Source organism: Macrobrachium rosenbergii, chromosome 1, assembly GCF_040412425.1.
Source record: "Macrobrachium rosenbergii isolate ZJJX-2024 chromosome 1, ASM4041242v1, whole genome shotgun sequence".
Classification (NCBI taxonomy): domain Eukaryota; kingdom Metazoa; phylum Arthropoda; class Malacostraca; order Decapoda; family Palaemonidae; genus Macrobrachium; species Macrobrachium rosenbergii.
In genome coordinates, this window is record NC_089741.1 from 23,561,909 (window position 1) to 23,574,882 (window position 12,974).

General features: G+C 33.8%; 1 protein-coding gene across 5 annotated transcripts in view; it reads left to right on the plus strand.

The window, feature by feature from the left end:
- The window catches only part of LOC136842415 (ral GTPase-activating protein subunit beta), a 92,335-nt gene that overhangs the window by 17,759 nt on the left and 61,602 nt on the right, over nucleotides 1-12,974 (plus strand). For all 5 annotated transcript variants that reach the window (XM_067109738.1, XM_067109818.1, XM_067110062.1 and 2 more), the window contains 7 exons: nucleotides 5,787-5,895; nucleotides 6,497-6,621; nucleotides 7,786-7,869; nucleotides 8,125-8,301; nucleotides 9,013-9,105; nucleotides 9,407-9,535; nucleotides 12,508-12,691. In XM_067109738.1, coding sequence (XP_066965839.1) covers nucleotides 5,787-5,895; nucleotides 6,497-6,621; nucleotides 7,786-7,869; nucleotides 8,125-8,301; nucleotides 9,013-9,105; nucleotides 9,407-9,535; nucleotides 12,508-12,691 — 901 coding nt within the window. The remainder of the gene's footprint in view (nucleotides 1-5,786; nucleotides 5,896-6,496; nucleotides 6,622-7,785; nucleotides 7,870-8,124; nucleotides 8,302-9,012; nucleotides 9,106-9,406; nucleotides 9,536-12,507; nucleotides 12,692-12,974) is intronic.

Sequence of the window (12,974 nt, forward strand, 5' to 3'; positions counted from 1 at the left end):
CATCATATGATAAAAATTTCCTTTAAGTAAAATAAACTGAGGTAAGTTCACCTGCAGTTTATGCAGCTAAGTCTCACTAAATGTAACTTCAGTTTTTTATGGCTTGGAACAGACAAGATGCATTGTTGGCAAGAGTTGGGATTTTAAATTTTTATATAAAATGTATGATATTGATCTTATCTGTTGTCATTAAAGCTTCCTAATACAGTATTTGGCAGTTAGTAGGTCACTAGGAATAAATCTGGCTTGCAGTTGCTTATGAAATGATTGATGTATCCTATGCCCAACTATCCTTGTTTGTTGTCCTCTCTGAATATTAAAGAGGAATATTAGAAAGTAAATATAGTTGTATCTGTGATTATTATACAGGTTTGAAGTGATCAGTTTACAGGATGTGAATATATCAAGGGTTTCATGTAGCTTAGTAATGTTTTGAGGGATTAGGGTCATTATTTTGTGTGTATTTCTTTTTGTTCATTATTATTTAGACATCATCAGGAATGCAGTTATATTGCCATTTTAATACAGCAGTTAGTCACAGCTATTCCAAGTTTACCAGTATACACTGCATTTTTGTAACATTCTGGATATTCTTTACAAAGTAGGTACAATCCAAACACATTTGCTATGGCTCTTGTGTATATACACGGCTTATATTGAACGCTAATTTTCTGTAAAATGGTAATAACTTAGGTGTGGTGACCTGTGTGTATTAAATAAAAGAAGTTGGATTTGGACAAAGGGGAGGTGATTTTGCCTTTATTTAAGATCTAAAATCATAACGCATGGTCAACATTAAATAGAAAATTATTTTATTGAAAGTTGCAGTGATATTCAGTATAAAATCAATTTCAGAGGTTGAGGAATAACACAGGACTCGGTACTTTTCCAATCAGTTTACTGTTTGAACTAAGAACAATTTTATTATATGGAAATCCTTGGTGTCAAGGCAAGAATGTTGCATGAACAATTTTTAAGTTTCTACAGAGAAATTGATTGTTTGTCCTCTGGTAGAGTTACAGGTTACCATTGTTATGAGGCGCAGCCAAGACTGTTGACATGCTATGTACTATAGAGTGTACTTTACATGTATATTATTAAAAGTGTTCCAGCGCTTTTCCTACATGCAATTTTCTGTTTGACTTCTGTATTTATTTAAACACATAGATCACAAGGATTTATCTAGAAAACAGAATCATACAGCTACATGATGAACAGCAGCTGTGAAATTAAGTGTCTTTTGTATTATTTAGCAGGCCCTTTAACAAACCTCCAGTTATGTAAAATGGTCATGTTTCTGGTTGTGGCATGTGATTGATGAAAAAATGTCTCTTGGCCTGTTGGTGTTATGGAACATACAGTTTTTATTTGTTTAGTTTTGACCTTTGGTAAGTCAGTGTTAAAAATGGCTTGATACTTTTACCTATGCTAAGCTTATAAGGATATTTTAGGGTTATATCCATGTTCAGCCTTTTCAATTAGTAATGAACTGGGAAAGTTGTAGTTTCTGAAAGCAGACATTTGTATTGGAACTTTTTCCTAATACAGCATTTTAAAGAAGACAGTTACATTTTGTATAAAAATATTATTCCTATTATTTGTCACTGAATCAGAAATCCTGTTCTCATTTTCTATTTTCTGTATACTGTAGTTATTGATTTTCCTCTACTGTCTGATTTCTCTCCTGGATGCAGAAATGATTAGTAGGGAAATTCTGTTTCCAAAAATACCATCTGTGATTAGGGAAGTATTTCTTGCCGAGGGACACAAAACATAGAGCTTGACTTTTTCCTAGTTGCCTGACTGCTTTTGGTAATTCAAAGTATACCATTAAGTTTAGAGAATAGGATACTTTTGGTTGCTGCACAGTGCAATAGTTTTAAGATGTGACAGGTACATATATAACATAATCTCAGTTGTTAAAAGAGGTGTCATTCTTTGTGAGCTTAGCCAGGTATAAAGAATATCTAAATTGCACTTCAGATTTTCCCATTATAAAAAACCTGAAAAGCTTTTTGGATGGTATTTTTAGTGGTACTAGTAACCAAAGATGTAGCTCAAGTTGTTCAGTACAGTATTTTAACCTGGGGAAGAAGTATTGCAGTATATGAGACAAAGTAATTGGTAAACATATTTTCTAATCCATTATATTAAATTTTCCCATGCTAAACTTGGATGCAGTTGTCAAAGGTGAGTAATGGATGTATTTTTAGTTGAAAAATTTGTAGCAATTGAGTGGAATAGGGTTTATTTGATGATGTATGGTGTTATACTGGTACAACTAATTCTGGGATTTGAATATGGCTTTGGTTGACAATAACGTATATCATTTTTATCTTTCATGTAGTATTTGAATACAATATTGGACAGTTCTTAACCATGAATACAGTATGGGACAGTTCTTAACCAAGAACTACTGTTTTTTTTTTGTAAGGTGTTAGGTCATTTTAAGTGCTGGTGTTGGGTTATTGTTTCAAGCTTATAATGTTGAAGTATTTTTTCAGTAGTAGGATTGCCAGCTAGAACTGCTTTAAACTATTATGTAGTCTATATACTGTGTATCCAAATATTTCCTAATTGATAAGTTAATGAAAGCTGTTCTTTCATAAGTTAAGTATCCTTAGTTATGTTTCTTATTGACCTTTTACATAGAGTAGCATGAGTATTTTTTCCATGTTTTGATGAATCTCTTTGCTAGGAAAATCAACCTCGTAATAGTTGAATGTCTATATTTTAGAAGCAGAATCTTTATGGGGTTTCACTTCTTCAAGGGTTTCTAATGACTGTATTATAAAAATTTCTTCATACCAACTTATAGATCTTATCTATCTTTTATTAAGTGACAAAAAAGGGGAAGGAACTAAGTCAGTAAAGGAAGCTGGCCTAAAACTAAGGAAAAATCATGTGTAGAGTAGATATATAGTGTATAGAACATAGAATAATTGAAAATGTCTCAGAAATATAGTGTATAGAACATAGAATAATTGAAAATGTCTCTTTTCTGTTTGCTATCATCTTTTTCCAAAATTATAATAACTAACTCACGGGCTTCATATGTAGTAGAAATGGCCATTCTGATACAGTATTTTCCATCCTTCAAAATTCTTTTGTTTTATTCTACTGCACCATGGTGCAGTATACAGAATGATAAAAAAAAAACTTTTTCACGAGTTTATTTGGCATTTTGTATTATTGATTCTGTGGTAGTTGTTAGTCTTATGCTTATCAGTTTAGTATCTTTATGAAGCTAGGAACAGCTGCCATCTTGAATATGATAAATTTTTAGTGAAGATTCATTATTATTATTAGGCTTTATAACCAGCCAACTGAGATTATTGTTAGGCATTACAACCAGAAAATGAAGTTATAATTAGACATTTTAACCAGACCATTGAGTAAAAATATAAGATTCATAAGGATGTTAAGACATGATTGTCTATTTGTTACATGGTTTAGGGCAATTTTGGTTGTGGTAACAAGAAAGGCTGAATGGTTTGTATTTCTTGAGAATACTGCATTTTTTTTTTTTTTAAGATTGGACAAACACAAGAGTAAGCATGAGGTCCTCTTCTTGCTTTAGCAAGGTTAAATGCTACAGGTATGTTTATTTACAGAGAATGTCTGCAGACTACCTGGCAAGGATTTAAGTTAGGCTTCAAGGCTGCTGCACTCCAGCAACTTTACCGTTTTAATTTAAAGATTTCAAGTCCCTTGTACTTAGTCCAATAATGAAGGGATTTTTTCCCAATATTCATGGAAGTAGTTTCAAAAGGGTAGTATTTCCTTCTGTATAATAGTCAAGGTAACTTTTTTCAAGGTGGAGGAAGGGTGTTGTATGATAACTTGATTTTTAGCAAACTGCATTATTATCCAGCCTTTGTCAGGCCGTGGTCATATTGTGAGCACAGTAGTTTAAAGATTTTAAGAACACTCATGGGTTGCAGGGGAAAGGGACAGGCTTTTGCACTGATGCCCTGTGTCATAGAGACTGAGTATACACATGGTCTGTGCCTAAGTCATTCTCCATTTAAGTTAGACCAGGGAGAACTAGGCGGTTGTAGCCAGTGACTCATTCAATAATTCAGTGGGGTTCTCAAAATCCCCCATCCCTAGCTCAGAGACAGTAAAGTTGTGTTGCCACTGAAACTTGTCAAGTCATGAGAGGGGGCTTGAACTCAAGATCACCACACTGTGAAGCCAAGTAAGCCAGCTAAGATACCATGAAATTTTCCATGTGATTTATGTGTGACTTTGTATCTTATGTTTGCATTGCTTGATAGTACCAAGGTTTAGTGTCAGCCTTTGCATTTTGGCAAAAGAAATTTTATGTTTTGTGAATAGGTCTCAACACCTGATGAAAGATTGTAGTAATCCTATGATTTTCATCACAGTATTGTTATATGCTGTGTCATATGCTAATATCTGTGTTGTCAAAGATACAACATGTTGTTTTGTGAACAGGTCATCAGAAATCAAATTTTTGGACCCTGGAAAGGGTTGGCTGAAATATTTTTTAAAAGAGAGTGAAAATTGGGCAAGGAATGGTGAAAGGAGTTGGACAGCTATAAGGAAAGAGGTCAGAGGTGTTGGGTAAAATGCAGCAATTGGGAAGACATGCAGTTGGATTGAAGGGTTGCAGCAAAGAACCTTCAGTACCGTATTGCTTGCAGTACACCACAGCATTTCACAGTTTTATTGGGTGGTTGTGTGGATGATCAGTGCTCTATAGGGAATATTGAAATGGAACAAGTTTTGGGAAACCATCTAGATAGATATGTGTGACAAGATATTATTGTTGTGATGTTTTTTATGATGTGTGTGAAATGCTGTAGGATGAAGATAATGTATGTTCTATCCAGTTTACCTGTCTTTAGAGGAAATGCCTGATGGTAACTTGGGGGACCAGTAGCCTTTTGAAGTAATTGTATGTAGCAGATGTTGTAAATTATTTTTTTTTTTACAATATTTAGGCAGAGAAACAGTTGTGGAACTTTTCTTGGGTTTGTTTTCTTGAAATTGTTAATATGTCAGTCACAGAAACATAAATTCCACTTTTTTATAATGGGAAACTGTATAGATGTTCGAGGATGATACTAGAAAATTATATGAAGTTGTTTTTGAGGCATTAATAATGTGAATTTACTTTACTACAGTCTAGTAAAATGCAAAATGATTTTATTCATTTATGGTTTTCCCTTGGTATTACTGTACTACAAAAGACTGATAATATTGTTTTTTTAACAGTGGGGTGTGTTGCAAGTGCATGTGGTAAAAGATTCTTAAACTTATTATGCAGAGTTTTTGTCTTTGCTTAGTGTTCAGACACATCTGTAAAAAATGCCTGGTCTAATACTAATTCCTTGTTAAGACAAGAAGAGTACCTTACTCTATTTTGATGTGTTTGTTGGCATGGCACTTGACAAGAAAAGTATTTTTAAAATATTTATTTTAGATTCTTGTTAAAGAAGGAATAAAGAGTGTGGATATTCAATCTGTAGATGGAGTTTTGTACTTGAATATAGCATTTTGTATGTAATGAAATTTTAATTCAAGGAGTTATCATTGTCTCTCTTTCGTTGTTGTAGAAAATAGACTGAATTTGTTTTACAAAAGTAAGTACGGCACTGTATACTAGCTTTTATGTCCTTACTGGGCAACAGAACGTATATTATAGCTTTTTAAAAATGTTGATACCTTTTGTTATCATTTTTTGAAAAAGCTAATGTTATGAAAATCACTTAATACCGTACAGCAGAGTTAATACTTTGTGCTTCGGGGTGTTGCAGAGGATGCTGGTGAACAGTTATGTGAACGGGTATTGAGTGTCTTGTTTGAGACGTGGCTTCTGGCATGTGCGCGCTGTTTTCCTCCACCACCTCTCTGGAATGCTTTGAGGTAAGAGATCTTTTAGAGCCCAGAATTAGGCATTTTTTAACTAAGGAAATCTTCTTCTTCTTCTTCTTCTTCTTCTTAACTGTCACCGAGTCCATTGGGGTTTAAAGGATATGTTTTTAAATGTGTGAGGAAGGGAGGAGTGAGACTGAGTTAATCAGTTGGTATGTAAGGGAAGTGTCCAAGAACCTCTAGTATTTCCTACATTATACTGTGCATGCACTTTGTAGGTATGTCCCCATTAAGGGGATATAAACATGGAGGATGCCTGGTTCTTATCATTTTAATGCCCTTTTTTTTTTCATCAAGAACATGTTTTATACAATATTTACACTAAGTAATGTTACTTGTTAGATATTTTAGGTTGGCAAAGTTCACTGATTGAAGTGCCTGACAGATGGTCTTCATTTTTTTTTATCATGGCCAGGTATTTATCATGGCCAGGTATTTATCATGGATAATTGTAACAGCAGTTTAACCAGATCACAGGACTATGTACTTAAAGTTCTAAACTCATAGGGCTGGCAGTTTTTGAATGGGTAGAAAACAAGTCTGAGTGATTCCATTAGATTGTATCTTACTGATTGTTTTTTTTTTTTCTCAGAGAGAGTTGCCAGCGGTGGCGTCATCGTGCAGGTTTGATTGATCAGTGGAATCGAATTAACTTTGCTTTGACGGGAAAGCTCATTAGTTTTATGTATGGACCATCTTTTCCAGAAATAAAATTTTGTAAGTTATTTTTTCTTGAAAAAGATTTGCTACCCTCTAAAAGCATGATTGTAGTCATAACTTTAGAATAAAAGCTCTTCATAAAGATTGAAGCCTCCCAATATTTACCAGCTTTTGAAACTGAAATATGAGCTGAGTATTCATTTAATGATATTGATATACTGTAGTTAGAGGTTTCATAGTGGGCACTTCTTCCCTCTTTTGATTAATTGTCTTTATTTGACTCCTTAGGGTAGTGACATTTTAGTCACTGGAATACTGATATCACAGCCATATTGTCATACATTATGTTCTTTCAGCAAAAAAGGAGTACTGCACTTGTGGACAGATAGATTTGTGAAAATAGTTACCTGTAGGCAAGACATGACTTTATCTGTAAAAATGTCTTTTTAGAATACAGTATTCAGAGGTCTGGTTAAACAAATCATTTATAACTAACTAACTAGAATACAGTAGCCCTCATCAGATGCTTCAGGGGTATGGCCTTCGATAAATAGAAAAATGTGATTCAAAACAAAGGTTTTATAGTTTAGCCTATATTTGAACACTGAAGGTATTCCACAGTTAACAGTAATTCCATAATTTGCACCTAAAAATTATAATAAATGTTAGTCACTCATTTTAATGAGGTTTACCGGTAAATGTGTTGTCTACAAGGTAGTACATATGTATTGGGAAAATGGTCATAATAATGAAACTGATAATTAAAGGAAGTCTGAGAAGTTGAGGTCTGTTGAGTACAGGGTTTTTTTACTCTAGTTTCAAATTTTGTGAGAGAAATATAGAATAACATGAAATATGAATACAGTATTAATGGTGATCTCAAGATGTTCTTGTTACCCATACATCTTGAAGTTAATTGACAGACTTTATATGAGACATAGTCTACTTTAATACACAGAACAGAATAAGAATTTTACAACCTTAGCCACTACGATTGTTTAGTCATACATGTAATTCTCAAATATTATTTTTAACGTACAGTACCTGATAGCATGTTGCTTCTCAGTATACTCTCTAAGTCTTGTTCACTATTGCTGAGCATGTAATCTGAAGTGAGTCCAACTCTTGCTTTATCTGGATGAAAAAACTTAGTTCAGGATTTAGTTTGTTGCTGTAATGTACACTTAAAATGCATATATAATTTCTTTTTTCCTTGAGCAGCTGAAGATGATCTGAATATCATTCCTTCTACTATGAGCCGTGATTGCATTGCACAAGTATGGTATCGCATTCTTCATATCATAGGTGGGTATGACTAATGTTAAAATTCAGTGGAAATAATGTCTTCTTTGTTTCTATAAAATGTAGAGAAGACAATAAACACAAGAAATCTAAATTGAAAGAGACTTGCCCTTAATTTTTGCCAGTTATTTATGCATTCTCTCAAGCAAAGTAGTGGTATATTGTGCTTTGGCATGAATAATAAACTATACTGTAGTTTGATGCTGTCTGGTAGTGAATTATTGGGTTTCAACCAATAAATTTTTCACTGGTTTGTAGGTAACCCAGTGGATTTAAGCCGACACACAGTGATAAGCAAAACGCCAGCATTTCTTAAATATGCCATCTCCTCTGAGTTAGTAATTGAACCAAGTCAGCATCCATGCCTGCAGATGCTCCCAGCCATATTTCTCTCGGCTATGAAAGGAGTATCAGGACTTGTGGATGCTTTTCTAGGTAAGTCTTGTTGCTAAAAAACTGTCTTACTTGTAAGGTTATGCTGAAATGTTTGAGAGGGATGGTATCATAAGTGTTAATTTTTAGTTGTGATGATGTGCATACATTCTTGTTTATTAGCTAAGCGTAGGTGCGTTTTATGGCACAATTACAGTAAACATGTTACTGTACATTGATAGTACTGTAGTGTGCTGTTGATTTATTGGTAAACATTGCATGATGGGCATGTTTTGTAATGTAACATCATTTGAATGGAGAATGAGAAATTAAAATGAATTTAGGACTTTGAACTTTCATTTTGGAGTGTAGATATTATCTTGTTAGAGCAGTTGTTCGTTAAGTGATGCAGAATTGGAAATAATCTTTGAAGATATCTTGTTCTGTATCTTTTTATTATTTTATAACTTTTTGTTGCTTGTTTATAGTAAACATCTTGTTAAACATCATTAGAATCAAGTTATATTGTTACTTTCTTCAGTATATGAAAGAACAGTTTCAAGCGACAGGTTGAGAGAGTGTGTAGTTCTTTTTTGTTAAAGAGAACTAATATTACATATTCTTGCACATTTTGGTATTAATTTTTAATGCAGAATTTTTATCTCTATTCTTGCATTGCAGTTTTTTCACCATAAATGTTCCAGGGTTATGTGTTTTTAGGATGGAATTTTATATGTCTTAGACTGTATAGTAATTGATGTTGTACATTTACAGGTGTGCCTAATATATCCTTGGAGAATCTCAACCAGAAAGGACATCATCTCTCCTCCTCCTCTTCATTGTCTTTATCATCGGAGGGGCGTGGAGGTGAGTTTTTACTTACCAAAAACTTATTCAATTGAGGGTTATCACAATTTATATATATGTGGTCAGTTAATTATTTTGTCCCAAGGATTTTTATGATGAGCCTTTTTTATTTTATTAATCAAGGTGAGAATTACATGCGATGATTTAACGGTTAACCACATAATATTTGGTACAAAATATTGTTTTGTTTGATATGACCACATGCACACTTCTGTATGGAACAGGTTTATTTATGTACCTCTGCTGTACATTAGTATAAAGAATTTAAATTTCAAGGTGCCTTTTATTTTTTCTTTTGCAGAGGATTCTGCTCGACTGTTAGCAAGTGGAAGAGCAAAGTGCAACAGCATTTTGCACTTGTTTGGACCTTGGTTATTTGAAGCTGCCCTTATAAATTGTAACATGCAAGCCAGCCTTGGCCCTCAACATAGTAAGTAATGGTGTATATGACAATATTTTTTCATTTTGCATTAGATGGCAAAGAGTTCTGTTGCAGGTAATTCTATGCAGATATAGTCAATGGAAAATAAAAAAAAAATTAGTCTTGCACCATGTCTATGGATTAATAAGTACAGTATGGTGAAAACACAAGGCCATTTATTTCTTTTAAAGATATAAATGTATGGTACCATATTTTTTGGTAGCTGTATTTTTGTGCGTCAGGTAATATCAAATCCCATTTTCCTTTAAGTTTTATGTAACATTTGGAAATTCCTAAATTCACCAGTTAAAATGATGCCTTTTGTAAATTCAGAAACACTTTACCGTCCAAGTTCTGTAGCTTTTTGAGTTTCCAGGGGGCCCCAAGACTTGTCTGAAGTAAATCCCATCTGTGCTTATGGCATAGCAGTATTTTCCTTCACAACTTGATGTTGATGACTTGTTTGCTGTATAAAATTGGCTATGGTTTTATTTTGAAACTAAATACTATATTTGTACGCTACATTACATGTATATTAGCATTTTCTAAAATGGAAAACAACCAAAGTAAAAAGTTAAAGGTGATTTTTTAAGTTAGTTAAAAATTTCCTACAGACAACCAGAGTAAAAAGTCAAAATACAGGTTGACCATCACTAATCTGGCAATCAGTAGTCTGGATAAATCAGTAATCCAGCACAAATTTCGGCTAGAGTAATTTCTAATGTTTCCGCACTAATTTTCAAATTTCCCGGGTCGTTGCGCTAACTTGCTCGCCGACCGCTTCGATTTGGTGGCGCAGTGTGCTGCATCAACAAACTGGAGGTGTTTGTAAACACAGGCATGCTTTTGCTGTTCCATTTTTTACATTTATTATTGTCTTTTGGCCTACGCTATGGTATATCGTATAGGCTACATATACGGTGGCCTAGCCTACATTATACTGAACTCTATTCACATATTAACAGTATTATACAAACGTCAACATAACGAATGTGCATCTTTTTCATGGATCTTTTAAAAAGTTATGCTTTACTACATTGTATCCAATCGCATATAATCTCATATTGCTTTTGTATTATAAATTGCGATCAGTGTTTTGTTTTGGCAATCGATAACGCTGTGTTTATTTCGCCGCATTTAACTCAGTTCAGAGCGCTTTTCTTGCTTCTAGTAAGCGTAAATGAATATACAGTAGATACTTTATTTATTTGGGACAAGGATATTTTTCGTTATACGAAGTGTTTCTAAGTCGAAATATAACTTAAATACGTCTCGTTGTGAAATTAATTTAGCTATTTTTTCGTTAATATATGACGTTCGCGGGAATCGCTGCTGGCCGTTTTGGGGACATGTTTGTTTTGTATAAAAAAAAATCAAGATTCCGTTCACTATTTTCTCTTGATTTCATCATAATACGAGCTTTACGTATTTATCTTTTATCAGCGTGAAAACAGCAGTAATTTGTATTCTTTCATGCCCAGTAGTTTTGATTAAAATACATTCTCCAATTTTATTTACGGTCGAGTTTCATCCATGTTGCCGATGCATGATAATTTATAGTCATTAGCAGCTTGAACATTGTTTTCTCAGCTTCAGCTACAACTTGCAGCTTAAAGTTACTGTAGCAGTATATTTCCTCGCCGATCTTTTCTCCAAAGCGAACAAGGGTATAGTGTAAAAAATATATCGGTCCTATTGTACAGTACTTAATGTCATTTGTAACGTAAATACAGTAATTGTTTAACCGTACGATGGTTGAAAATACAAGCAAAACAGTTGTTATCCGATACGATTATTAGCAAAACAACAGTTTCCCGCTCGGTTGTTTATGGCTGTACGCATTTACGCAAGAGTATAACGTTATTAACAATACTTTTATCATTCTCTTTTACCTTTTTAAGTAGCAGATGGAATAAAGAGATGGAGGAAAAGAAGTTGGTCTATTGTAAGTTATTCTCCCTCGCTGCATGCGCCTGCATGAAATCTAAAAATATTCCCTAAATATTTTCGTATCAGTATTAATTGCTAACCCCATCATAAACTCGAAATATCGTAAGTCGAATTATCGTAACTCGAGCACTACCTGTATTTGATCATTTTCTTTTCTTTATTAACCAACTTGTACTGATTTATGGGATATTTTAATTCTAGGATGAGGTGCTTAGCTACTGGGTTTCGTGTATTCTAGCCTAATAAATGGTTAATCCGGTAAAATGGCTAATCCGGCACCCTCTAGGTCCCAATGATGCCGGATTAGTGATGGACAACCTGTAGTGATTTTAAGTTAGTTAAAAATTTCCTACAGACAACTAGGGTAAAAAGTCAAAATAGTGATTTTAAGTTAGTTAAAAATTTCCTACAGACAACCAGAGTAAAAAGTCAAAATAGTGATTTGAAAATAGCTAAAAGTTTTCTACAAATGGTGTCATTTGCAGTCAGGATATCAGTGGTTAGTGTTCAGTTATTTTAGGGGCAGGTTAGTGAATAATAAAGGGATGTAGGCCATTAACAGCACTGTTTCTAAGCAGCGCTGAGCTCAACTTGGTCTTTTGCCAGTTCTGGTTTCCATACTCATAATTACAAATTATTATTATGTACTTAAAGCTACACCTTCAACCCTTTGAGATTGTGAGAAGCTGATAGAGTATATGGTTACTTCTTGGACTTGAATGAGAGGATTGTGTTGCACATGGGACAGGTGGTATGCAATCAGATGTCCCATCTGGTTAAAAATATTCAGGGATTTATTTTGTAGTGAGAAAATTGGTGAACCAGTTTCAAAAGTTATGGTTTTTAGTTGGTGTAATGATGACTGAATCCTGAAAGTTTTCCTGTGTGATTAAAAACATTTTGGTTACTGTATTCCAGCTAGTTTGGACTAATATGTTTCCCTTATTTCCATGTGACATGAACACTAGACTATAATTTTCGTAGTTTTTGTCACATTTAGTATAATAATGTCAAGATTTTGTATGATTTAGAAACAGATGGTAGTGGAAGTGCTGGGTCAGGGTCCCGTCGGCCTGTTTCTGGTTTTGGTGGAGAAAGTGGTAGAAAATCTAGTGATTCTTCAGTACCATCAGAACCACAGAATGACCGTCTGGCTAACTTGTCTCCACAGCACTTCCAAGGAGGCCGAGCTGAAGCCCTTGGGGCTCTTTGCAGGTAATCAGTGTTAATGTTGTTGGTGTATATATAGTCATAATATTTGTTTTGCATTTGGTTTTGTGCTATAGTCAATATTAAGGACTTTACTGCAGCTGGTATGGAGTATATAAAATATTTGAAATGTCCTTGAAATTGTTTCGATGGATTTTTTTAAATTATGAATATAATAGGTATTTTTACTCTGTTCGTGAAAATACTGTATTATTATTGGTAAATAATGTCAATGAAAAATCACGCTGGATTTTATATTTTATGTTTGGACAAAAATACTGTATATTGC